This window comes from Podarcis melisellensis (genome assembly GCF_964234715.1).
Source record: "Podarcis melisellensis genome assembly, chromosome: 9".
NCBI lineage: Eukaryota > Metazoa > Chordata > Lepidosauria > Squamata > Lacertidae > Podarcis > Podarcis melisellensis.
The window spans coordinates 3,424,371-3,450,603 of NC_138541.1; the positions used below are offsets into that span (position 1 = coordinate 3,424,371).

Below are 26,233 nucleotides of genomic sequence, written 5' to 3' on the forward strand. Positions count from 1 at the left end.
CCTGTAACCTCACTTCTCACAGTGAGGGAACCGGCAGAAGGTCTTTGGAGCTGGACCTCAGTGTCCGGGCTGAACGATGGGGGTGCTCCTTCAGATATACTGGGCTGTGGCTGTTTAGGGCTTTAAAGGTCAGCACCAACACTTTGAATTGTGTTCAGAAATGCACTGCGAGCCAATGCAGCTGTTTCAGGAAAGGTGTTATATGGTCTTGGCAGCTACTCCCAGTCACCAGTCTAGCGGCCGCATTTTGGATTAGTTGTAGTTTCTGGGTCACCTTCAAAGGTAACCCCACGTAGAGCGCATTGCAGTAGTCCAAGCAGGAAATAACCACTCTGGCGAGACAGTCAGCGGGCAGGTAGGGTCTCATCCTGCGCACCAGATGGAGCTGGTACACAGCTGCCCTGGACACAGAATTGACCTGTGCCTCCGTGGACAGCTGTGAGTCCAGAATGACTCCCAGGCTGCACACCTGGTCCTTCAGGGGCACAGTTTCCCCATTCAATACCAGGGAGTCCTCCATAGCTGCCCGCCCCCTGTCCCCCCAAAACAATACTTCTGTCTTGTCAGGATTCAACCTCCATCTGTTAGCCATCATCTATCCTCTAACCACCTCCAGACACTCACACAGGACATTCACCCCCTCCACTGGTTCTGATTTAAAAGAGAGGTAGAGCCTCATCCCAACTGGACTGAGCTCAGAGAGTGAGATCACAAATACGAGAGCCATTGATTGCATTGTTTGATATTGGTTTGCAATGTGCTTTTAATGCTGAGCTTGTGCGAAAACTATTTCCAGTCCGAATGGGATACGTTCAGGTTTTAAAATGTGGCCAGTCAGTATGTAAGAACAGAGGTCTGTTTTAGGATCTTGCTTGTAAATGCACCACAGTTGCATACCTGGCATTGCTTGGGAAATCTAAGAAACCAAAAAAACAGGGAGTTTTGAAATTTGTGGTTAAAATCAGCACAGTTTTGAAAGGTTCAGTCTGCTGTCTTGATGCCAAGTGGCATCCAATTCTACCCAAGCAGATAAAAACCCGCTTCTCAATCTCAGGAGCCATGAAATTGAAGAGTTGGAAGGCACCCCAGCGATCATCTAGTTCAACCCCCTGCAATCAAGGAGTCTTACTTTGGTTGGCATCTGTCTGTCTCGAGAGACAATGGAAGAGTGTGCCATCAGGTGGTGAAGTCAAACAACTAGAGAGTTACAGCGCCTGCTGTGGCTGTAGAGACCGATACAGGAGAGACATGTTTTATTGCAGGTGTGGCAGATAAAGGGGAAAGACAAAGGCAGTAATCACAGCTCCAGAATGCCCGGCAGATGGCCATGCCCGCTCCGTTGGCAAGCCTCCAACGAAGGAGAGTCTACTGTCTTCCCACGTGGTCTGTTCCACGGTTGAACAGCTCTTACTGTCATGCAAAATTTGGTTGCGATATCTTAAGAGGTGCCCATCTGCCTTGCAAACAAACTTTCCGAAATACATAATAGATTAGCATGCACGGAGCCAGCCGTGTCACAGCAATGAGTTGGACAGGCATAGAGTATCTGAATATGGTTTTCCCAGCAGTGATGTATGGAAGTGAGAGCTGGACCATAAAGTAGGCTGATCGCTGAAGAATTGATGCTTTTGAATTATGGTGCTGGAGGAGACTCTTGAGAGTCCCATGGACTGCAAGAAGATCCAACCTCTCCATTCTGAAGGAAATCAGCCCTGAGTGCTCACTGGAAGGACAGATCCTGAAGCTGAGGCTCCGATACTTTGGCCACCTCATGAGGAGAGAAGACTCCCTGGAAAAGACCCTGATGTTGGGAAAGATGGAGGGCACAAGGAGAAGGGGACGACAGAGGAGGAGATGGTGGGACAGTGTTCTCAAAGCTGCCGGCATGAGTTTGACCAAACTGCGGGAGGCAGTGGAAGACAGGAGTGCCTGGCGTGCTCTGGTCCAGGGGGTCACATAGAGTCGGACATGACTAAACGACTAAACAACATGGCCTTTTAAATGTGTGGGGAGGATGCGTTGGTTTCTTTTAACGTTACGCATGTTGCATTTTTATTTTGCAAACCGCCCTGTGATCTTGAGATGAAGGGTGTCATATTCTTTTAATAACAGGCTCCACCTTCTATCCCTACGAGGTGCCACCTGCTGCCTCTCAAGGCCTGAGTTCCCAGAGTCCCCTTCACTTTCCATGCACATGAATTAACCGTTGCAGCTACAATGCCACAAGTTCGTGTTTCATTCATTTTCAGGAATGCACCTGCCCAGAGGTGGCTGCAGTTGCAGTGCTTGGCCAAAAGGAGGCGCCAGTCAAACGTGTGGTTGAATTCGGGGGGGGGGGGAAGCTTCTAGCTTCTATGAATGGGGTGCATTCATTGGTGACACCTTAATTCATCCAGGGCCTGGATGTCTCCAGGCTGCGATATTTGGCAGTGCCTGGCTCAATGGGCAGGCGAGCTCCTGCACCGCGGTGTGCAGAACCAGGCCACCTGGCCTGGCAGATGTCCCCCACCCCCTGGCAGTTTGCCCCCGTCATGTGGCAGCCATGCCTTCAGCAGAGACGTCTGGCGTATTTGTTTCAGCCTGGGGGAGGAGTGGCAGGAGTTGGCTGCACCTGTTGGACTTCTGCCTGCCGTGCGCTGAGAGAAGGGAGCATGATAGAAACCTGAAGGAGCGTCTCCACCTCCATCGTTCTGCCTGGACACTGAGGTCCAGCGCCGAGGGCCTTTTGGTGGTTCCCGCTCTACGAGAAGCCAAGTTACAGGGAACCAGACAGAGGGCCTTCTTGGTGGTGGCACCCGCCCTGTGGAACGCCCTCCCACCAGATGTCAAAGAGAACAACAACTACCAGACTTTTAGAGGACATCTGAAGGCAGCCCTGTTTAGGGACGCTTTTAATGTTTAATAGGTTATTGTATTTTAGTGTTCTGTTGGAAGCCGCCCAGAGTGTCTGGGGAAACCCAGCCAGATGGGCGGGGTATAAATAATAAATTATTATTATTATTATTATTATTATTATTATTATTATTATTACCTTAACCTCCGCTTTGCCCTTTGCCTGGGGCTGAGATTCTGTTCCCGAGGGACAGTGCTTCCTGCAGTTGGCAGAACAAGCCAACAGGTGGCATCCTTTTATCAAGTGTGCCCAGGGACGATATTTGGAGGGTCAGGTTTTGATAGGGTCGGTGGCATAATCTGGGGAGCATTGCCCTTGCCCCAAGGGAATGGACTGCGACTTCTCCGAGAAGAGAGTAAGGCCCCAATGTCCCCTCCCACAAAAAAAGAACCTTGCTGTGCCATTACTAGACAGAAAATCAACAAGGGAAGCTTTCATCTTCCCCATCCATCATCCTTTTACTACCGTGGTTCTCCAAGGGTGTGGCAGGAGAGGGTTGCAAGCGCAGAGGGAAATTTCAAGGACGGTCAAACGAAAAACTAAACATTTCAGTGTTGTATAGTTTAGTAGCTATTTTATTTGCAGAATATGGATAGCTCTCTTTTCCAAAGGAGAGCAAGGGCATCAAGTGATACTGGGGACCAGCCTAGTTGTGTTTTCCAACCTATTTCTTATCAGTTAAGAAGTTCAGTGTGGCACGAGCAATTTTTATCTTGTTTTTTATTAAATTTTCTGTTTTACAATTTAGAATACTCGTTTAAACACCTTTAAAATATCAGTGACTTCCCCCCTTCTCTTTCCATGGTTCATTTTGCATATCATAAATCCCTGCATATCTTACACAAATTATACCATTCAGTATTCCTTTATTGTATCCACCAGAACTTTCTTACACTGTTGAATTTATCTTAACGCTGCCCACGTTTTCAAGTGTACACAGTTCCCCCCCATGTATTCAATAAACGTTTTCCAATCTTCTCCAAACGTTATGTTCTTCTTGCTCTCTTATTCTATATGTTAAGTCCGTAATCTGTGTGTTTTCCATCAGTTTAAGTTGCCATTCTTCTTCGGTTGGGACCTCGCTCATTTTCCATTTTGGGGCTAACGAAACACGGGCCGCAGTAGTGGCATACATAAATAACGTTTATGAGCGATTTTTTATCTTCGTGCCCCAAAGAAAAAAAAGTTTGAGAACCACTGTATTACTACGACACTTCAATAAAACCATGCACAACAAATATTTATTTATTCATTCATTTAAGAAAACCAGATTTCTTAATTTTTTTATTGTGTTTCTACCAAACCTTTTCATCCAAGGAGCTCGAGGTGGCATTGGGTCTCTCCCCCCCACATTCCATCCAAACAACAACCCTACGAGGTAGGCTACGCGGAAAAGCTTCGACTGGCCCAAGGTCCAGTGGGCACTGGGTTGGCGAAGGCTGGCATAGATACCCCCGTATCCTGCTCTCCCTTTTGTTTAGGCTTGTGGGGGGGGGCTGTTGGCAGGGAAGGGGGCTTCTGGCTGGAGTTTTCGCCTCTCCTGAAGGCTTCTCCTTTCCGTCTCTCCCTCGCAGTGGCGTTGGGCTGGCTCGGGCCCATTTCGAGAAGCAGCCCCCGTCCAACCTCAGGAAATCAAACTTTTTCCACTTCGTCCTGGCCATGTACGACCGGCACGGGCAGCCTGTGGAGATCGAGAGGACGTCTTTCATCGACTTCGTGGAGAAGGACAGGGTATGGAGCCAATCGGGTTGCGCGGTCGTTTCTCTCCTCCCACCCTCCACAAAAAAACCCCCTCTAGGGGTCAGATTTGAGGCATCATATCCAAATGGCGGCAACCATGGAACGGACTCCAACTACAATTCTGTTATTCCCTTGGAAGGTTGTGGGCTCTCCTTCCTTGGAGGTTTTTAAGCAGAGGTTGGACGGCCATCTGTCATGGATGCTTCAGCTGAGATTCCTGCATTTCAGGCGGCTGGACTAGTTGACCCTCGGGGTCCCTTTCAACCCTACAGTTCTATGATTCTGTGAACTGTGTCCCTCCCCTACTCATGCTCACCTCCGCCATACAATGGAAGTTGACTTCCGGGGCCTTTCCAAAAACCAAGATGGCGGCCCCCAGGGCCATGGGTTCAACGCCATCGGATGGGGCATTGTGGCTCCAGACCTGGATAGAGTGCCTGGATAGAATGGGGGGACAACTGTAGGGCTGAGGACTTAGAAGTGGGAATTTCAGCTTTCCCAGTCCCTGGTTCAAAATCAGCAAGTCTTCTGTTTGAACCTCATCCCTGCTGTGGTGATGGCCTGGCTATCTTAGTCTCACTGCCCACCCCTATGCAATTTGGGAGTAACAGTACTACTACTACTACTAATTTATTACTTATACCCCACCCATCTGGCCGGGCCTCCCCAGCCACTCTCGGCGGCTCCTAACAGAATATTTTAAACCACAATTAAACATCAAACATTAAAAACGTCCCTAAACATTAAAATGGGATGCAGGTGGCACTGTGGTCTAAACCACAGAGCCTAGGGCTTGCCAATCAGAAGGTCGGTGGTTCGAATCTCCACAACGGGGTGATCTCCTGTTGCTCGGTCCCTGCTCCTGCCAACCTAGCAGTGCAAAAGCACGTCAAAGTGCAAGTAGATAAATAGGTACCACTCCGGCAGGAAGGTAAACAGTGTTTCCGTGCGCTGCTCTGGTTGGCCAGAAGCGCCTTAGTCATGCTGGCCACAAGACCCAGAAGCTGTACACTGGCTCCCTCAGCCAATAATGCAAGATGAGCGCCGCAACCCCAGAGTCGTCCACAACTGGACCTAATGGTCAGGGGTCCCTTTACCTTTTTGAACATTAAAAACTTCCCAACCCACCTTTCAGGGTTATTGTGAGGGACTCCTGAGATAATGTTTGCAAACTGCTTTGCATATTCTCAAAAATCGACTCCTTCTGATGGTGAGACGGATGTAAGACTAAATTGGTTTTTTCTTTATTTCTTCAAATATTTCATAGAATCGGAGAATTGTAGAGTTGGAAGGGAACACGAGGGTCATCTAGTCCAGCCCCCTGCGATGCATAAATCTTTTCCCCAACGTGGGTTTCGAACCCACAACCCTGAGATTAAGAATCTCGTGCTCTATCAACTGAGCTTATCCTAGCATTGATTCATCATATCTTGATCCTGCTTTTTCTCCACGGCACCTTTCATTGTTTGCCTCCAAACTTTATCCTCACATCGATCCTGTGATGTCAGTTAGGCAAAAAGTCGGGGGTCTCACGGCTGGCAGATTATTCGAATCCGGGTCTCGCTAGTGCAAGATGGCGGAGAGTCTTCAGCTACAGCGTGTGTTTTCAAAACAATACCTTATCCTTTTCTTTCAGGAGCAGACTGGAGAGAAAACCAACAATGGCATCCACTACCGGTTACAGCTTTTGTACAGTAACGGTAAGGAATATTGCTAATTTGCTATGTTTGCATGGCGTTTTTTCAGGGGGACCCAGAAAGCAGATGATTTAAAACAATTAAAACTAGCCTTCGTCTGCTTGATGCCCTGCATATGTTTCAAAACACAATTCCCAATATTATTATTACCTGCCCTTCACCCTAAGACAGGGCATGTGACGGCAATTAAAAAACACCATTGGTAATAAAGCACAATATTTTTTTTTAATGCATTAAAAAAATCAGTTTAAAACAACTTAAAATTTCAAAACAGGAGTGTCTGAAGCCAGTGAAAAGAGATGCATCTTTCTTTTTAACTTTTATTGATAAATGCAATACTTACAAACACAAACCAAAACACTAAACAAACTTACTATACAGTGGTAACTCGGGTTACATACGCTTCAGGTTACAGACTCCGCTAACCCAGAAATAGTGCTTCAGGTTAAGAACTTTGCTTCAGGATGAGAACAGAACTCGTGCTCCAGCGGCGCGGCAGCAGCAGGAGGCCCCATTAGCTAAAGTGGTGCTTCAGGTTAAGAACAGTTTCAGGTTAAGAACGGACCTCTGGATCGAATTAAGTACTTAACCTGAGGTACCACTCTATAGATACATACACCTCTCAACTTAGATTACAAAAAAGAAAACAAACATACAAACTAAACATACAGACATAAATTTTGTCTTCCCTCCACCTATATGTGGCTTAATTTGTTTTTCCTCTTTTTGCTGTGTTATCACAAAAAGAGCTGCATTTTCAGCATCTTCCACAAGCTGTGCAATGAAGCTGCCAGGCCCACTTCTGTGGGGAGTTCCTCAGATTAGGGGCCACCACAGAAAGACCCTCTTCACCCACCCCCAGGCCACCACTACCACCCCGAACCTCTGGGGGCAGAGGAACTACTAAGAGCCCCCCCTGCCGATCTTAGTACCCAAGAGGGGCGTTAGGAAAGGAGAGGGGTGTCTCTCAGGTATTTGGGGGCCCGGTTGTTTAGCCCCTTGAATTTGACCCAGGGATCATCCCTGACTACAACTCCCATCATGCAGAGCATGGAGACGTAGGCATGCAAAAAGCAGCCCTCTTTGCAAAGTCGCTGCATCCATTCACTGCACTAACCAGGGGTCCTCCAGGTGGCTTGGACTACAGTTCCCATCAGCCATCATGCGAGCTCCAAGTTTAGGCTTTTCAGAGTCCCTCAGGTCCCAATTCAAGGCTCAGCCCCCAGCGGCTCACATATCATCAGAAAAGAATCACGGTTTGATAACAGATGCAAGTAGTTTAGTTTTATTTCATTCTTGGTAGTGGCACCTGCCCTGTGGAACCCTCTCCCATCAGATGTCAAGGAAATAAGCAGCTATCTTATTTTTAAAAGACATATGAAGGCAGCCCTGTTTAGGGAAGTTTTTAATATTTAATGCTGTTATGTTTTTAACCCTCGATTGGGAGCCACCCAGAGTGGCTGGGGAAACTCAGCCAGATGGGCGGGGTATAAATAATAAATTATTATTATTATTATTATTATTATTATTATTATTATTATTATTATTATTATTATTTCATATCCCTCCTTTTTTCCCTCTAAGGAGCTCAAGGCGGTCGTCCTCTCTCCTCACTGAACCCCCAAAACAACCCTGTGAGCATAGCTGCCAACTTTTCCCTTTTCTTGCGAGGAACCTATTCGGAATAAGGGAATTTCCCTTAAAAAAAGGGAAACGTTGACAGCTAGGCCTGTGAGGTAGCTGAGAGGCAGCGGCTGGGCCCAAGGTCTCCCAGTGAGCTCCCTTCATGGCCGAGCGGGGATTCGAACCCAGGTCCTCGTCCGACACTCTAAACGCTGCACCACACCAGAGTTGTTGGCCGGTTGTGCCAAACTCCGCCACCTCTTGCCGCCGCCGCCCCCCAAATTTTGGGACTGGCATAGCCCCTGTGCCACCATTTTGAAAACGGAGGGCCTCTGTGATTTTCAGCCAGGGGATAGGAAGTTCCAGAATGGAAGAGACAAACGTTCCTCTCGCTTTTCTTCCTCGCAGGACTTCGGACGGAGCAGGACCTCTATGTGCGGCTGATCGACTCCATGTCCAAGCAGGTAACAGCCCCCAGTGAAAGTGTGGAAGGGTGTCGGGGGGGGGGTTACGAGAGCCATCTTGGAATATCTCGTGGAAGATGGAACAAGCTCCCCTCTTCCTCTGGAGGGGAGGACTCGAACCCATGGCTTCAAGTTACAAGAAAGGAGACTCCGACTAAGCCTCAAGAAGAACTTCTGAGAGCAAGAGCTGTTTGACAGTGGGAGGGAGCACCTTGGAAAGTGGTGGATTCTCCTTCCTTGGAGGTTTTTAAGCAGAGGTTGGGTGGCCATCTGTCATGGATGCTTGAGCTGAGATTCCTGCATTGCAGGGGGCTGTACTAGATGACCCTCAGGGTCCCTTCCAGCTCTATAGTTCTATGATTCGGAAGGAAGGAAGGAGAGGAAGAGAGAGAGAGAAAGAGAAAGAGAGAGTAAAGAAAGAAAGAAAGAAAGAAAGAAAGAAAGAAAGAAAGAAAGAAAGAAAGAAGATATTGATCGATCAATAGATAGATGATAGATAGATAGATAGATATAGATAGATGATAGATAGATAGATAGATAGATAGATAGATAGATAGATAGATAGATGATAGATGATAGATAGATGATAGATAGATAGATAGATAGATAGATAGATAGATAGATAGATAGATAGATCTCAGTTTTGTCCCAGGAACAAAATCAGCCTCAAAATTGGTTTCCTTCCAGCCCTCCCCTCCTGAGCGGGGAGCCCAAGGGAGATAAATCCCAAACTGGGAGATGCTTCATTAAGCTTCACCATCATTAATCAACACCATTAGGCAGGGGAGGCTTTGTTAACTCTGGTGCTGATGGGCTGGGAGCCTCTGCTGCTTAGCACCTGCTTAGCACACGCAAACACACCCAGGGCTCTCTGCTGAGGCCAAACAGAGGAGGAGGAGGAAGCCCAGACTTGCTCCTGCTTTCCCAACATCAGGGTCTTTTCCAGGGAGTCTTCTCATGAGGTGGCCAAAGTCTTGGAGCCTCAGCTTCAGGATCTGTCCTTCCAGTGAGGACTCAGGGCTGATTTCCTTCAGAATGGAGAGGTTGGATCTTCTTGCAGTCCATGGGACTCTCAAGAGTCTCCTCCAGCACCATAATTCAAAAGCATCCATTCTTTGGCGATCAGCCTTCTTTATGGTCCAGCTCTCACTTCCATACATCACTACTGGGAAAACCACGGCTTTAACTATACAGACCTTTGTTGGCAAGGTGATGTCTCTGCTTTTTAAGATGCTGTCTAGGTTTGCCATCACCTTTCTCCCAAGGAGCAGGCGTCTTTTAATTTCGTGCCTGCTGTCACCATCTGCAGTCATCATGGAGCCCAAGAAAGTCAAACCTCTCACTGCCTCCATTTCTTCCCCTTCTATTTGCCAGGAGGTGATGGGCCCAGTGGCCATGATCTTGGTTTTTTTGATGTTGAGCTTCAGACCATATTTTGCGCTCTCCTCTTTCACCCTCAATAAAAGGTTCTTTAATTCCTCCTCACTTTCCACCATCAAGGTTGTGTCATCTGCAAATCTGAGGTTGTTGATATTTCTTCCGGCGATCTTAAGTCCGGCTTGGGATTCATCCAGTCCAGCCTTTCACATGATGAATTCTGCATATAAGTTAAATAAGGAGGGAGACAATATACAGCCTTGTCGTACTCCTTTCCCAATTTTGAACCAATCAGTTGTTAAATATCCAGTTCTAACTATAGCTTCTTGTCCCACGTAGAGATTTCTCAGGAGACAGATGAGGTGATCAGGCACCTGCTCTCATAATGTCCAACCAGATCCCTCAGTGGGAAGCCCAAAAGCAGGATTCGAACACAAGAGCCCTCTGCTGTCTGTGGAGGCTCAGCGTGGCCCTCTTGGCTAGTAGCCACTGATAGCCCTCTCCTCCATGAATTTCTCCTATCCTCTTTTAAAGTTATCCAAGTTGGTGGCCATTGCTGCCTCCTGTGGCAGAGAGTTCCACAGTCTAACAACAGCATTAAGGAGGACTTTCTTTTATCTATCCTAAATCTTCCTCGAATGTCCACGAGTTCTAGTTAGGATAGAGGGAGGAAAACTTTTTCTCTATGTACTTTTTCCATGGCACGCATCATTTTCATAATTAGCATCATCATCGGTTCATTCATCGCCTTCTAAACCACGGCCCCATGAGGATTTGCACATAAGATAATTAAAGGGGGGGAGGAATTGAACACAAAGCTAAAACATTATGCCCTCTGCCCTTGGCCCATGAAAAGAGCCTGGAGTGCCGAAGCATCTGGGTGTGGAGTTTTTCTGGGTTGTTCCTCTCCTTAACACTTCCCTTCGCCCCCCCCCTCTGTTTTCCAGGCAATCATCTACGAAGGGCAAGACAAGAATCCAGAGATGTGCCGTGTGCTGCTGACACATGAAATCATGTGCAGGTGAGCCTGTCTCAGCTCCCTCATGGAGCAGTGGGGGGATCCTTCCTTCCTTCCTTCCTTCCTTCCTTCCTTCCTTCCTTCCTTCCTTCCTTCCTTCCTTCCTTCCTTCCTTCCTTCCTTCCTTCCTTCCCTCCCTCCCTCCCTCCCTCCCTCCCTCTTTCTTTCTTTCTTTCTTTTTTTCTTTCTTTCTTTCTTTCTTTCTTTCTTTCTTTCTTTCTTTCTTTCTTTCCTTCTTTCCTTCTTTCCTTCTCTCTCTCTCTCTCTCTCTCTCTCTCTCTCTCTCTCTCTCTCTCCCTCCCTCTCTCCCTCCCTCCCTTCCTTTCTTTCTTTCTCTCTCTCCCTCTCTCTCTCTCTCTCTCTCTCCCTCCCTCCCTCCCTCCCTCCCTCCCTCCCTCCCTCCCTCCCTCTTTCTTTCTTTCTTTCTCCCTTTCTTTCTTTCTTTCTTTCTTTCTTTCTTCTGCCAGCGTATTGGGGGCAAAGTCTGCAGGCCTGGCCACCCCATCTCAAAAGGTCATCAGACTTTGGAAAGGTGCATTAAAAAACCATCCCTTCAAGACAACCTGTTTACAGAGCATTCATCATTGTTTGTTTGCAGGGAGGTTAGACGAGGTTGGCTTTGCCACGAATATTCGTTTTGGTTTGCTCGTGGGGAGGCTAGATGATGCTCCGTCAAACCTAGAGTGATCCCACATTTTCCAGTGCATCTTCCCATCTCCTTCTCTATCTCAAATAGTCTGGTCTTTTGGGGAAGCGGTTTTTGACATTATTTTAATTAGCTGTTGCATTTATATCCCAGTGTTTTTGTCCGAGGAGCTCAAGGTGGCGTACATGGTTCTTCCCCTCCTCATTTAATCCACGCAACAACCCTGTGAGGTAGGTTAGGCAGAGAGGCAATGACTGGTCTCCCAGGTCCTGGTCCAACACTCTTAACCACTAGGCCACACTGCTCCTTGTTGCACAAGACCTGGACAAACACCTGCAACTCTGCAACCTGAATTTGCAAGCTCAATATGTGATTGAATCCCAAGTGAGGAGTCATGATGGAGCCCAGGCTATTTATTTTTATATCATGTGGGGTTTTTTAATTGCATATGTATTGTTTTACAGCCTAGGGCCATATAGTGAAGGGCAGATTCTGTGCATAAATAAATATAAATAAGTCGTTGGTGTGTAATCGGGAGCCAAGCCACATGAAATGGGCTCTGTTGTTGTTAATTTCTTTATTACATTTAGATACCACCTATATCTTTCAATGATCTTAAGGTGCTGTGCATGGTTCTTGTCCCATTTCACCCTCTCAACAACCCTGTGAAGCAGGTTAGACTGAGAGATGGTGACTGAGCTTCATGGCTGAGTCGGGATTTGAACCCTGCTCTCCCAGATCTTAGTCCAACACGCTAGCCGTTACACCACCTTGGCACTTCAGCCTGGAAGGGAGGGGGACTGAATGTTTGGAAACTCCCTGCATGCAGAAAGCTAGCATGCAAGGGAGACGAGCCTAACCCGGTTTTCTCCCTGAGGTGCTGCTAGCTTTGAACGTGTAGCAATTTCTACAGCCATATTCGGAGACCTGGGGGGCCACGTTCAGGCTCCCCACCCCAACTTAGAAACAGACATCCAGTCCGGCCCCTCATAAGCTCTGAGGGACACTGAACCGGCCCCTGCTGAAAAAGTTTGCTGACCCCTGACCAAGAGGCAATATGAGCTTCATTCACGGCCGAGTGGGGAATTCGAACCCTGATCTCCCCCAGGCTCTTAACCGGCACTCTAAGCACTATGCTGCCACTGGCTCACAGCTTAGCACTGGGATGTAGCAGGTCCATCAGACGAGCCAGAGGATCTTAGAATCATAGAGTTGAAGGGACCCCCTAGGGACATCTAGTCTAACCCCGTGCATTGCAGGAATCTCAGCTGAAGCATCCATGACAGATGGCCGTCCGACCTCTGCTTAAGAAGGAGGCTGGCATCTTTTCACCCGGCTCTGCCAGGTTCCCTGGTGCCCCATTAACGCCTGCCTTGTTTACGACACTCAGGGCTCGGTGTTTGTGCAAATTAGTGCGCCTGCCTCCGAGCCAACTTTCATGGCTAATTGATCTCCAGGAACCTTGCTAATGATCTTGGGGGTTGAGGGAATAGATGGCGGGGGCGGGTGGGGAATATCTGGGGTGGGGGGGTAGGGGGGAGGTTAAGCGCCTTGGCTGAGACGCCCTCGGATTTGTTTGTGTAACCGGCGGGTGGGATGGCGGCTCCCCTGCGGGGCGCAGAACAGAGCCCTTGGTTGTTTATCAGGCCAAGATATTAATTATATTTAACGTGAGCGGCAGTACCTGGCGGAATCATTAAAAGAAAATTGGAATCTGATCTCGTAAGACTAGAACTCTGGGCCGTCCGAGGAAGCTGATGGCTGGGGGATTGGGCAGACAAGAGAAAAGACTTTTAGCTGGAGCACATAGTCAGAAGTATGGAACTCATTGCCACAAGAGGGTGGAATGGCCAGCATCCTGTTCCCACAGTGGCCGAGCTGATTTGGTGTTCAGAAACATTGCTGTCTCGAATTATGGACCAATATAAAGCAAGCAGCACATAAGTGGCACACAAAACGCTAACAAACCATTCTACCTTCTAAATCTTTTATTGTTGTTTAGTCATTTAGTCGTGCCTTCTTGACCGCCTGGACCAGAGCACACCAGGCCCTCCTGTCTTCCACTGCCTCCCTCATGCTGGTACCTTCGAGAACACTGTCCAGCCATCTCGTCCTCTGTCGTTCCCTTCTCCTTGTGCCCTCCATCTTTCCCAACATCAGGGTCTATTCCAGGGAGTCTTCTCTTCTCATGAGGTGGCCAAAGTCTTGGAGCCTCAGCTTCAGGATCTGTCCTTCCAGTGAGCACTCAGGGCTGATTTCCCTAAGAATGGATAGGTTTGATCTTCTTGCAGTCCATGGGACTCTCAAGAGTCTCCTCCAGCACCAGAATTCAAAAGCATCAATTCTTCGGCGATCAGCCTTCTTGATGGTCCAGCTCTCACTTCCATACATCACTAAAATCTTCTATTAATAATCCAAAAATTGAGCGAGCTATGTACAAGATCTGCTACAGAAGCCACAAGCAGAAAACTCATTCAAATTGTGTACAAAAGGAAGATTCAGTCTTTAACGTTCCTTTAGCCAGGCTCCTGTAGATATCAACAAAGGTAAGTTTGATCAAACGAAGTGTCGGTGATGTTGCGCTCAAGGGTTCGATATCAACGAGGATAAGTTTGATCAATTGAAGTGTCGGTGATGTTCAACTCTCGAATTATGGAGGCAGAGCCATAGCCATCAATAGGCCTCTCCACTGTGCATTTGCCTCGCCCTCTCTTAAAGCCCTTCAACTTGTTGGCAATCAGTTTTCTCCTGTGGCAGTGAGTTCCGAAGTTTAACCACGTGTTGCGTGAAGAAGGACTTTCTTTCAAGAGAAAGGGGACAGAAAAGGCATTTTTCTCCCCTCTCTCATGACACTGGAGCTTTGGAAGCTGAAAGCAGGTTGATTCAGGACAGTCAAAAGGAAGGATTGCAGAATGTTAGAATTGTAGTGTTTCAGGGCACCCCAAAGGTCATCTCTTCCAACCCCTGCAATCACAGCTAGAGAATCCATGTCAGCTAGCCAACCAAGCTCTGCTTTTAAACCTCCAGTACTAGGTAGTCCCCTCGTATATCTCACTCCCTGACATCCAGATCATCCAAACTGTCTATTTTAGATTCAGATAGGTAGCCGTGTTGGTCTGACACAGTAAAAAATAATTAAAAAATTGTCCAGTAGCACATTAGAGACAACTAAGTTTGTTCTGGGTATAAGCTTTCATATGCACGCACACAGAACAAACTTAATTTTAATCTTTTTATTTATTTTGTCTATTTTAGGGTTGCCGTATTTCAAAAAGTGAAAATCTGGAGACAAAAGAGCTTTTATTGGCCAAACTTTTGCTCAAAAATGTAGTTTTGGAGCAATTTTTAAAGGAAATTAGACTCAGAAAACCCAAAACATTGGCTGCTATACATCCGGGTTTCCCCGGACATTTTAAGCAAGATCAGAAATTCCGCCCTGATGCTATTTTCGATTTTTGAGTGCTCTGTGGCACAGTTCACACAGGCGAGTAAGCCCACCTCCTCTAGGCTTGATTAGTGCCCACCTGAGAGCCAGTGTGGTCTAGTGGTTAAGAGCGGTGGACTCGTATTCTGGTGAACCGGGTTCGCTTCCCCGCTCCTCCACATGCAGCTGCAGGATGCTCTTGGCCAGTCACACTTCTCTGAAGTCTCTCAGCCCCACTCACCTCACAGAGTGTTTATTGTGAGGAGGAAGGGAAAGGAGATTGTGAGCCGCTTTAAGACTCCTTAAAGGTAAAAGGACCCCTGAGAGTTAGGTCCAGTCGTGCCCGACTCTGGGGTTGCGGCGCTCATCTCGCTTTATTGGCCGAGGGAGTGGCGTACAGCTTCCGGGTCAAGCGGCCAGCATGACCAAGCAGCTTCTGGCAAACCAGAGCAGCGCATGGAAACGCCGTTTACCTTCCCGCCGGAGCGATACCTATTTATCTACTTGCACTTTGACGTGCTTTCGAACTGCTAGGTTGGCAGGAGCAGGGACCGAGCAACGGGAGCTCACCCCATCGCGGGGATTCGATCCACCAACCTTCTGATCGGCAAGTCCTAGGCTCTGTGGTTTAACCCACAGCGCCATCTGCGTCCCTGAGACTCCTTAGGGTAGTGATAAAGCGGAATATCAAATCCAAACACCTCTTCTTCTTCTTCTTCTTCTTCTTCTTCTTCTTCTTCTTCTTCTTCTTCTTCACACATGACACTGAGCATACTTGCAAGCCTCTTGTGTGAAAGAGCATGCACTTGTTGATTTGCATGGCTCACATACAGTTGCTGAATGTGACCCATGCTCTCGTGTCAGCTGAATGTGCAAACGGAAAGTGGGTCTGGTTTGAGTTGATTTCTATTATTTCACTCAGATGGGGCTCCTGATCCAAACGCAGTCCTCGACAGAACCGTGTCTGAGCCGTGAATTTAAATCCTTGTGCATGGAGCATAGAGAAACAGGCCAGTGGCCCAAGGGGAAACCCGCGAGCAGAATCCGAGTGCAAGAGCACTCTGTCTCCTCCTGTGATTTCCAGCGACTGTTAACTCAGCAGCATTGCTATTTTTCTACTTGCTGTGAAATGGGCTTGTTGGTGTGAAACATACAACACACCTGCACACTTCACCTCCGTCCCACCCTACTTCCAAGTAAATGTATTTCGCACCTGCACCCCTGACCAGTAGACTTCTCTTTATACTGCTGCCTTTGTTCATTCATTGTATTTGCATCCCAATTTTCTTCTCCAAGGTGCTCAAGATGGCTTGCATAGTGAATAGGATGCAGGTGGCGCTGTGGTCTAAACCACTGAGCCTCTTGGGCTTGCTGATCAGAAGGTTGGCGGTTCGAATCCCCACAACGGGGTGAGCTCCCATTGCTCTGTCCCAGCTCCTGCCAACTTAGCAGTTCAAAAGCACACTAGTGCTAGTAGATAAATAGGTACCACTGCCAAAATCCAATATCCAGATCCTGTGAAGTCCAGTGTTAGGGGAGAGGGATAAAAACCTCTATATTCCCCCGCCCTCATGGCATGCATAATTTTATATGTCCCTCAAAAACTTCACTCTTGTGACCTATCCCCACAACACCTACTCACTAAGGCCTTACTAAAGCAAACAGTCTAATTGGTCAATGTCTAAAAGATATTGAGCATCAGAACAACCTGGCCACTATAAGGAAATTCTGCCCTTGGTATGTTCATTTTCCACCTCTCCATTTTGATTCTCTGGCCCCATATCTGCACAAACTTATGATCCCAAAATACAGACGTGCTTTTACACTTGCAAGACTGGGTGTTTTGCCATCTGCGGTACTTGAGGGTCGTTTCCAAAAGATCCTGCTTGAGAAACGTATTTGCTCCTGTGGAGATGGTAGCAATGAAACAGCGGCACATGTCCTCTTGTCTTGCACTCTCTACAAAGACCTGTGGAACAAGATCATCACCCCACTCGTACTCACCATCCCAGAGCTCTCAACCACTGCCACAATGTCCTTTCTTCTATCAGATCAAAATGAGCAGATAACAGCAAAAGCTGCTAGGTTCATAGCAGGGGCAATCAGAATAAGTTCAACTAACTGACGGCTGATTCAGGACTTTAAATTGTGCTCTTATATCAAATTTCCTTTTCTGCGTATACTGCAATGTTTTACTGTTGCTATGGCCACTGGCTAATGTGAATAAAGTTTTATCTATCTATCCCCCATGCCATGCATAATTTTATATGTCCCTCTCTCATGCCCCTCTTTGCTCACCTGAATTGCTCTGTCTCCTTGGCCATTTTGGCTGACCTTTTCTGAGCAACACCCTGGACGCTGCTCAGGGTCTCTGCTCTTTCCTGATCACTCCCCTTTTGCCTTTACAGCCGCTGCTGTGATAAGAAAAGCTGTGGGAACCGCAACGAGACACCGTCTGACCCCGTCATCATCGACAGGTAAGGAGCTGCAGAACGCCCCAGGATTTTTGCAATAGAACTGCAGTATTTCATTGCTGTTTGTTCCGATTTAGCCTTAAAGAGCACATTTTCCAGGGGAAAGGAAAAAAACCCAGCAAAGCAATTGGACACGGACCAGGAACGTGCAAACCTATGCCTAGAAAGTACAGAGCAAAAGTTGTGTGGGTGAGCTCTGCATTACAGAAAACTGCTTGATTACAGATCTGCTGGAATGCATAAGGTTCAGAGCTGATTCAATTGCCCCATTCAGATTTTGGGCAGTGGGATGAGAGAACTGCAACATGGAGCCTCTGAACCTTCTTCTGGGTAAAAGAGAGCAGGGCTGTGCCTCAACTGCAGAGCCGCTGCTGTGCATGCAGAAAGCCCTGGGTTCGAATTCCAGCCTTTTCCAGCTCACTTGGAAAACCACTGTTCTGACATGGTGCACAAGGAAGCTACAGTTATTGTCACAGGGCCTTTAGAAGGCGTTCTTGGCCCCCTCTTTGGGATTCTCATGTTTTTAACAGGCGTTGGCCGGAGGTTTCCATTCACGCCTCTGTTAACCTTGAGGACTAGGCCCTTGGTTTGTTTGTGCTTTTTGCGAGACGGGAAAGCTGGGTGACGCTTCTTGTTTTCAAGAGGTTGCCTTCTGCAGCAGGTGCTAAGCTTCGGTCCTTGCTCAGTGCGGCCAGGGAGGCATGGGATATGCACAGCCACACATACTGTCCAACCCCCGCCCATGTGCTAACAGGCAGCCTGCCCCATGCTCTAGGTTTGCCAAACTTGTGTGCACTCCGTCGTCTGTGAGTCCAGGCACTGCCACCACCATCTTATTCCCAACTCCCTGTGCTGAAATGGTAAACTCATATTAGAGGACCTCAAATTGTGACCTGTGTGCTCCATTTAGGTGGTCTCCCAAACAGTTTGGGGCATCTGCCTTTTGCCTTTGATTTGTTTCTGTCTTTCTGTCAATCACGGAACTTTGCTCACAAAGATAGGCACATCCATCGCCTTAAAAAGACACAGCTGCAGTTATCAAAGTGAGAGTTTAATGTTTGCCGGGGGGGGTGAGTTCAGTAGGTGTTTTGCCAAGATGCCCAGGAATCTTCAAGGGACCCACATCTTTGGATGAAGGGTAGTACACAAAACTGCCATTATTATTATTATTATTATTATTATTATTATTATTATTATATCACTTTCCCCCCAGACCAGTGCTCAAGGCAGCTTACGAAGATTAAAACAGCAGAGGAGAACTACAAAAAGCTAAAAACGTGTAATAGTTAAGACGAAATTCAACTCTGATAGAATTAAAACGATATAAAAAGCCCATATTATTAAAATAAAAACAGCATAGCTCTATTGAAAACATTTTTTTTTTAATTAAAAAATCACCAGTCAGTTCCCAAAGGCCAGCTGGAATAAAAGTAAAAATAAAATATTTATACACCACCCATCTGGCTGGGTTTACCCAGCCACTATGGGCTGCTCCCAACAGGTTGTTGTTGTTGTTGTTGTTAATAATAATAATAATAATAATAATAATAATAATAATAGTAAAGTGATAAAACATTGACCATTGAAAACTTCCCTAAACAGGGTTGCCTTCAGATGTCTTCTAAAAGTCCAATAGTTGTTTATTTCCTTGACATCTGATGGGAGGGCGTTCCACAGGGCGGGTGCCACTACTGAGAAGGCCCTCTGCCTGGTTCCCTGTAGCTTCGCTTCTCGCAATGAGGGAACCGCCAGAAGGCCCTCGGAGCTGGACCTCAGTGTCCGGGCTGAATGATGGAGGTGGAGACGCTCCTTCAGGAATACTGGGCGGAGGCCGTTTAGGGCTTTCAAGGTCAGCACCAACACTTTGAATTGTTGGAATAAAACGGACTCCACCTGCCAGCACAGCAAGGATGGATCCAGTCTGGCTTCTTTAGGGAGGGGGTTCCCTAGAGTATCCCTAGGGGTATCATCTACACCAAGCTGGATCCTAGAATCCTAGGACTGCAGAGTTGGAAGGGGTCATGAGGGGTCATCTAGTCCAATGTGTGAACATGGTCACTTGCAGAAGCAGGGAACCCTGGGGGACAAGGTAGTACTGCAGGGGTAAGCAACTGGGTACCCTCCAGAAGACAGCCCTATATGTTTGACATCTTATATGTGCTGGAAGCTGCCCAGAGTGGCTGGGGAAACCCCGCCGGATGGGCGGGGTGTAAAATATTAAATTGTTGTTGTTGTTGTTGGTCTCCCAACTCGCATCAGCCCCTTCTAAACATAGCCAGTGGTGGAGGATGATAGGAGATGCTGCAACCTTCCCTTTTGTGCTATGAGCCGCCCTAAGATCTTTGGATGAAGGGTGGTATACAAATGTTAAAATAAAAATGCAATAAATAAACATCTGGAGCACATTATGCTGGCCACACCTGCTTTACTGTGCATGCATAGAGAAGCAGGGAACTGTGGTGCAAGAGACACTACTGTGCATGCGTTGTGTTGCTGGGGTAGCCATGGTTAGCATTGTTCCCAGTCCCACTGGCCACATCAAGAGGGGCTTGGGCCTCTGGGTCGCATCAATCCTAGAATTGTTGGGTCGGAGGGGACCCCAAGGGTCATCTAGTCCAACCCCCTGCAATGCAGGAATCTCAACTCAAGTCTCCACGACAAATGGCCATGCAATTTCTGCCTCTTAAAAACCTGCAAGGAAGGAGAGCCCATCACCTTCTGAGGGAGACCTTTCCACTGCCAAACAACTCTTCCCATCCAAAACCTCCTGAGGTGTAGCGTTCCCAAAGCAAGGAAGGTTTGGACTCTGATTAATAAAATACACACGAGGCTTGACCAGCAAAACTCTGGGAGGAGTGCCAATAATAATAATTCCTGTCCACCCTCCGACCCAGGTCGTTTTATTCACAAAAGAACTTTTTACACAGTGTTTGTAAGAACCAATCAGATTTCCTCTGAGCATTTCAAAAAACCCCACGTGGGGACAAAGTTGAAGTTGAAACTAAAAGGTAAAGGTACCCCTGCCCGTACGGGCCAGTCTTGACAGACTCTGGGGTTGTGCGCCCATCTCACTTAAGAGGCCAGGGGCCAGCGCTGTCCGAAGACACTTCCGGGTCACGTGGCCAGCGTGACATCGCTGCTCTGGCGAGCCAGAGCCGCACACGGAAACGCCGTTTACCTTCCCGCTGGTAAGCGGTCCCTATTTATCTACTTGCACCCGGAGGTGCTTTCGAACTGCTAGGTTGGCAGGCGCTGGGACCGAGCAGCGGGAGCGCACCCCGCCGCAGGGATTCGAACCACTGAAGTTGAAACTACAAAGAAACTATTTCCTACTTGAGCATGCATATGTAGTTCAGAGTAAATAAAATAGGAATAAAAGGAGGAATTCATTCAGCAAAACCCCGGAGGGCATAAGCAGGAATAAACAGGAGAGGAAGGATGGGTAGTATTTACCGTCTCTTTGTGAACTCTCTTCCTGGCCCTTAAGATCTACCTAAAGATTAACTACATCTAAGTTACATACTAACTTTATGGCTCAGGATGCCTGGTGAGGCAACTGGCCTGTGTTTTTAGAATGCTTATACAGTGGTACCCCACAAGACGAACGCCTCAGAAGATGAAAAACTCGCTAGATGAAGGAGTTTTTCGTTTTCTTAGCCGCTTCGCAAGACGCATTTCCCTATGGAGATTGCGGGGCAGGCAACGGGGAGAAGCAATCTTCTCCCCGCCGCCCCTTGCTTGAAACAGGTCCGGGGACAGAGGGGAAGGCGCGCAGCGCTTCCCCTCTGTCCCCGGACGGTCTCCATAGGAACACATTGATTGATTTTCAATGCATTCCTATGGGAAACCATGCTTCGCAAGACGAAAAACTCGCAAGAAGAAAAAAATTGCGGAACGAATTAATTTCGTCTTGCCCAAGAGTTGAGGGGCCCGATTGCTTCCCATTGCAGACTAACCTTCTGAGCTGCTAGAGAATACCTGGGAAATTTGCGGCTCATTTCTAGCTGGGCCTGAACCTTCACAACAAACCACCCTCCTGACTTGTGGAGAAAATGTTCGTCTGTCTTGCCCTCTCTTCATTGGAAAGAAGATTGTGTGTGTGTGTGTGTGTGTGTGTGTGTGTGTGTGTGTGTGTGTGTGTAAGGAAGTCACTTTCTCCATCAATTGCACAATGGGCCAATGGGAAAAAACGTTCCTCCCATTTTGTTGCATCCTGGTGGCGGTCAGGGTGCCTCGATAATGCACTGACATTTCCCCAGCTTTTGTCCACCCGCGATAGCATCGGTGCTGCGGCGAGAGGGGCCCGGTGCCTTGGGATGGCTGCCTGTCACTCAAGCCACCCGGGAGACAGCCGGCAGGCGACAGAGAAGAATGGGGATTGACAAGGCAGCGGGGAGATTAGGAGGGGAAGAATCAAAGCTATTACGGTCTGTCTGGCCAGCAGCCATTGTGTGCTCTGATCTTTCAGCTTCTCCTTCAGCCAGATCGCACGCAGACACAAGCACACACACACACACAAGCTACCGTCTCTGCACTCTGGACAGGACAAAAAGAAAAAACCCAACTCCAGGAAGTAAAGTTTGGGCAGATCAGGTCACACAACTGGGTAGACATCTGATGAGGAGATCTTGTAGACCAGAAGTGGACATGGCCTGGGGAAAGTGGATGGAGGAAGATTTTCCTTCATTTTTTGTAACGTTGGAGGTCATGGGCATCTAATCAGGCTGAAGCTTGGGAGATTCGAGACAGAAAAGAGAAGACCTTCTTCACACAGGGAAGAGCTAAACTATGGAACTCGCTCCCTCAGGAAGCACTGATGACCAACAACTGAGATGGTTTTTAAAGACAATTCATGGAGGAGATGGCTGTCAAAGGCTACTAGCCTGGATGGGTCTCCTCTACTTCCACAGTTGAAGGCAGAAATGTTTCTAAATTCCAGTTTCTGGAAACCACAGGAAGGGAGAGTGCTGCTTTTGCGTTTGCATCCTGCTTGCTGGTTTCGCACTGGCATCTGGTTGGCCACTGTGAGAACAGGATGCTGGGTTAGATGGGCCATTGGCCTGATCCAGCAGTCTCGTCTTAAAAGGTAAAGGGACCTCTGACCATTAGGTCCAGTCGTGGACGACTCTGGGGTTGTGGCGTTCATCTGGCTTTATTGGCCGAGGGAGCTGGCGTACAGCTTCTGGGTCATGCAGCCAGCAGGACTAAGCCACTTCTGGCGAACCAGAGCAGCACACGGAAACGCCGTTTACCTTCCCGCCAGAGTAGTACCTATTTATCTACTTGCACTTTGATGTGCTTTCAAACTGCTAGGTTGGCAGGAGCAGGGACCGAGCAACGGGAGCTCACCCCATTGCAGGGATTCGAACCGCCGACCTTCTGATTGGCAAGTCCTAGTCTCTGTGGTTTAACCCACAGCGCCACCTGTATCCCTTAGGCTCGTCTTAGACAGTGCTATTTTTCTAGAAAAAGAGGTGCCGGAGCTCACCATGAACCTTATTCTCTTAGAAGGGCCATTAGACGTGCTGGAGCTGAGCTCCGGCTGGAAAAAAAGCCCTTGTTATGTTCTTAAATCATGTCATCCAGCCTCCTCTCTCTCCCTGTCTATCTCTCTGACTCCCATTCATGCCTCCATCCTTCCCAGCACTTTCTCTTAACCTTGCATTCCTTTGGTTCCAGGGGAAGATGGGGTCTCTCCTTGCCCCCACACCTTTCCCCTCTCATCCTTCCCTCCCTCTTTTCCCTCCCTCTCTCTCCCCGTTTTCCCCTTCCTCTCCTTCCTGAGACGCCCAGCCCCTCTGGTTTAGAGAGCCCGATAAGTGCCCTATCAACATGTTAATCAAATTACTTAGGAGCTAAAATTGACGCTTTTCATTAATTATACAAGATTATTCTAATTGCAAATTCAAATTTATGCGCTCGGAACAGAAGGTGTTCGGCAGCGTTGCTGGGAATTTGCATATTAAATGGGGAGAGTTGTGCATTATGGATGCTAATGTATGCACATTGTCTTTATTTTTAACTCCGCGGGCCTCTGTGCGCCGTTGCCGTTAAAGGAGGTGAAGGAGTCCGACAACGTCTGTTTATTTTTATTATTTCTCTTCTCTTGTCTCTCAGTTGAAGTCAGTGGCACCAGAGGGGAGGGCAGTGGGCATGGCAGAAGCAGGGAGGGGGTCTCTGCTGGCTCCCTGTCAATCTTGCCATCGGGGGAGGGGGTACCCCCCTATCTCTCCATCTCCTCCACCTTTCTGCATGTCTTCCTTCCCTTGATTAACACCTGCAAGCAAAGCAGGAACTCCAGCCTACCTGAGTCTTAAGTCTGCACCTCTCCTTTCCCCCCAGATTTCATTCCTGCCATTAACCTCCAAAGTTCGGTTCTTCTGAACAAATAATATTGAAAAACAGGGACCGTGCGTTTCCGTTAGGCTCGGTGCAGAGCTTTTTTTATTTAACCTTAAAAAGAGAGAGAGAGGCTGTCCCTGATAGATCACCTGGGTGAACTCTGCAGATGCTGCTGCACTGCCACCAGCTCCTCCGTACTTGAGAAGCAACTAGTCCTCATGGAGGCAGTGGTGCCTCTGAACCTATGTCAAGCAGAAGTGTGTGCAGGAATAACGGGTGGCCAAGCAGGGAAGGACAGATCCTGAAGCTGAGGCTCCAAGACTTTGGCCACCTCATGAGAAGAGAAGACTCCCTGGAAAAGACCCTGATGTTGGGAAAGATGGAGGGCACAAGGAGAAGGGGACGAGAGAGGACGAGATGGTGGGACAGTGTTCTCGAAGCTACCAGCATGAGTTTGACCAAACTGCGGGAGGCAGTGGAAGACAGGAGTGCCTGGCGTGCTCTGGTCCAGGGGGTCACGAAGAGGCGGACATGACTAAATGACTAAACAACAACAAGCGGGGTTAGGCCAATGTCCCGTCAAGAGCAAGACGGGACACATGAGGGCACACGCCTGGAGAACACAGTATGAACAGATGCACAAAGTCTAAAATGAAGCCGCTGACTTTACCCCCACGGAAAATATAGTCTCTGCTAGAAAAATTCTGACAGACAGAACACATACACAACTGGACTGTGGTGTTGTTGTTTTGTACCGTTTGTTTATTTGCTGCCTTCGGACCAAAAGAATAACACGCGGTGACAAAATTCAGATGCCAGCGATGCAACTTGTAAAAATATGCAAGGCGATAAGATCTTAACATTTGGAAAAATGTTTCAAACCAAATGCATTCGTGTCCCTGCCCAAAATGCAAAGGGCAGTCCCTGCAAAAAGGACTATTATTATTATTATTATTATTATTATTATTATTATTATTATTATTAACTTATATCCTGACCTTCTGACTGGGTTGCCCTAGCCACTCTGGAAAAGAGGGAGCATGCAAGAGTAAATATTTGGGAAACAACTCCTGTTTATCTGGGAGGAAAGCAGGTAGAAAAATTCACCCCTTGAAGGATCCAGCAGTCTTTCTGCTGCAGACAGTTTCTGGTTGGTTGGTACTGTACACTATTTTGCAGGGGGTGAAGGAGGTGGGGAGCATAACTGGGATATCGAAGATTTAGCTGGAGGTCCAAGGCCTGGAAACCCCAGCGCAGCTCAGCCTCCTCATTCCCCAGCCTGGTCCAGATGTCTTGGACTACAGATGCCCTCAGCCTGAGTAACCACAACTGATGATGAACGAGGGCAGGATTCAGAGGCTTGTAGGAAAGGAGTTACTACAAGGGATGGAGCCGGAGGAGAGGAATAGGGAAGGACACACAGGGTCATCTGCTTTGAAAGCCAGAGGTTCAGTCCCTGGGATCTCTGGGTAGTGCTGAGAACGTCCACAGTGTGAACCCTTGGAAAGCTAATGCCAATTTGTGTAGAGATTAGCAGACCCTCCAAGTGTCCCTGTTTTCCAGGGACAGTCCCAGATTTACAGAAGCCATCCAAGTTTCTGGTCTGATCCTGCTTTTCCTTAAGATATCCCTATTTTCATTGGAGAAATGTTAGAGGGTATGGAGCTGTGCAAACGCCCCAAGCCAAGTAGATAAGTTACTATACAAACTTTAGAAGACATCTGAAGGCAGCCCTGTATAGGGAAGATTCTTTAAAAATGTTGAATGTTTTATTCTGTTTTTATATGTGTTGGAAGCAGCCCAGAGTGGCTGGGGCAACCCAGTCAGATGGGCCGTGTAGAATAATAATAATACAGTGGTACCTCGGGTTAAACCACAGAGACTAGGACTTGCCCATCAGAAGGTCGGCGGTTCGAATCCCTGCGATGGGGTGAGCCCCCGTTGTTCGGTCCCTGCTCCTGCCAACCTAGCAGTTCGAAAGCACGTCAAAGTGCAAGTAGATAAATAGGTACCACTCCGGCGGGAAGGTAAACAGTGTTTCCATGTGCTGCTCTGGTTCGCCAGAAGTGGCTTAGTCATGCTGGCCATATGACCCGGAAGCTGTACGCCGGCTCCCTGGGCCAATAAAGCGAGATGAGCGCCGCAACCCCAGAGTCGGCCATGACTGGACCTAATGGTCAGGGGTCCCTTTACCTTTACCTCGGGTTAAGTGCTTAATTCGTTCCGGAGCTCCGTTCTTAACCTGAAACTGTTCTTAACCTGAAGCACTGCTAATGGGGCCTCCCGCCGCACGATTTCTGTTCTTATCCTGAAGCAAAGTTCTTAACCCGAGGTACTATTTCTGGGTTAGCGGAGTCTGTAATCTGAAGCGTCTATAACCCGAGGTACCACTGTAATAGTAATAATAATAGTAATAAGAAGAAGAAGAAGAATGTCTCTGTTTTCACTGGATAAATGTTGAAGGGTATGTTACTGAGCTAGTTGGACAACCAGTGGCTCAGTATATGGCAGATTCCTCTGCTCCTAAAAGGTAAA

The 26,233-nt window shown here is 47.8% G+C and overlaps 1 protein-coding gene across 2 annotated transcripts in view; it reads left to right on the forward strand.

Annotated features, from left to right (window-relative positions):
* The window catches only part of LOC309377544 (transcription factor COE1-like), a 99,361-nt gene that overhangs the window by 32,770 nt on the left and 40,358 nt on the right, over nucleotides 1-26,233 (forward strand). For both annotated transcript variants that reach the window (XM_081924964.1, XM_081924965.1), the window contains exons 3-7: nucleotides 4,468-4,624; nucleotides 6,270-6,333; nucleotides 8,362-8,417; nucleotides 10,742-10,815; nucleotides 17,291-17,359. In XM_081924964.1, the coding sequence (XP_081781090.1) occupies nucleotides 4,468-4,624; nucleotides 6,270-6,333; nucleotides 8,362-8,417; nucleotides 10,742-10,815; nucleotides 17,291-17,359 (420 nt within the window). The remainder of the gene's footprint in view (nucleotides 1-4,467; nucleotides 4,625-6,269; nucleotides 6,334-8,361; nucleotides 8,418-10,741; nucleotides 10,816-17,290; nucleotides 17,360-26,233) is intronic.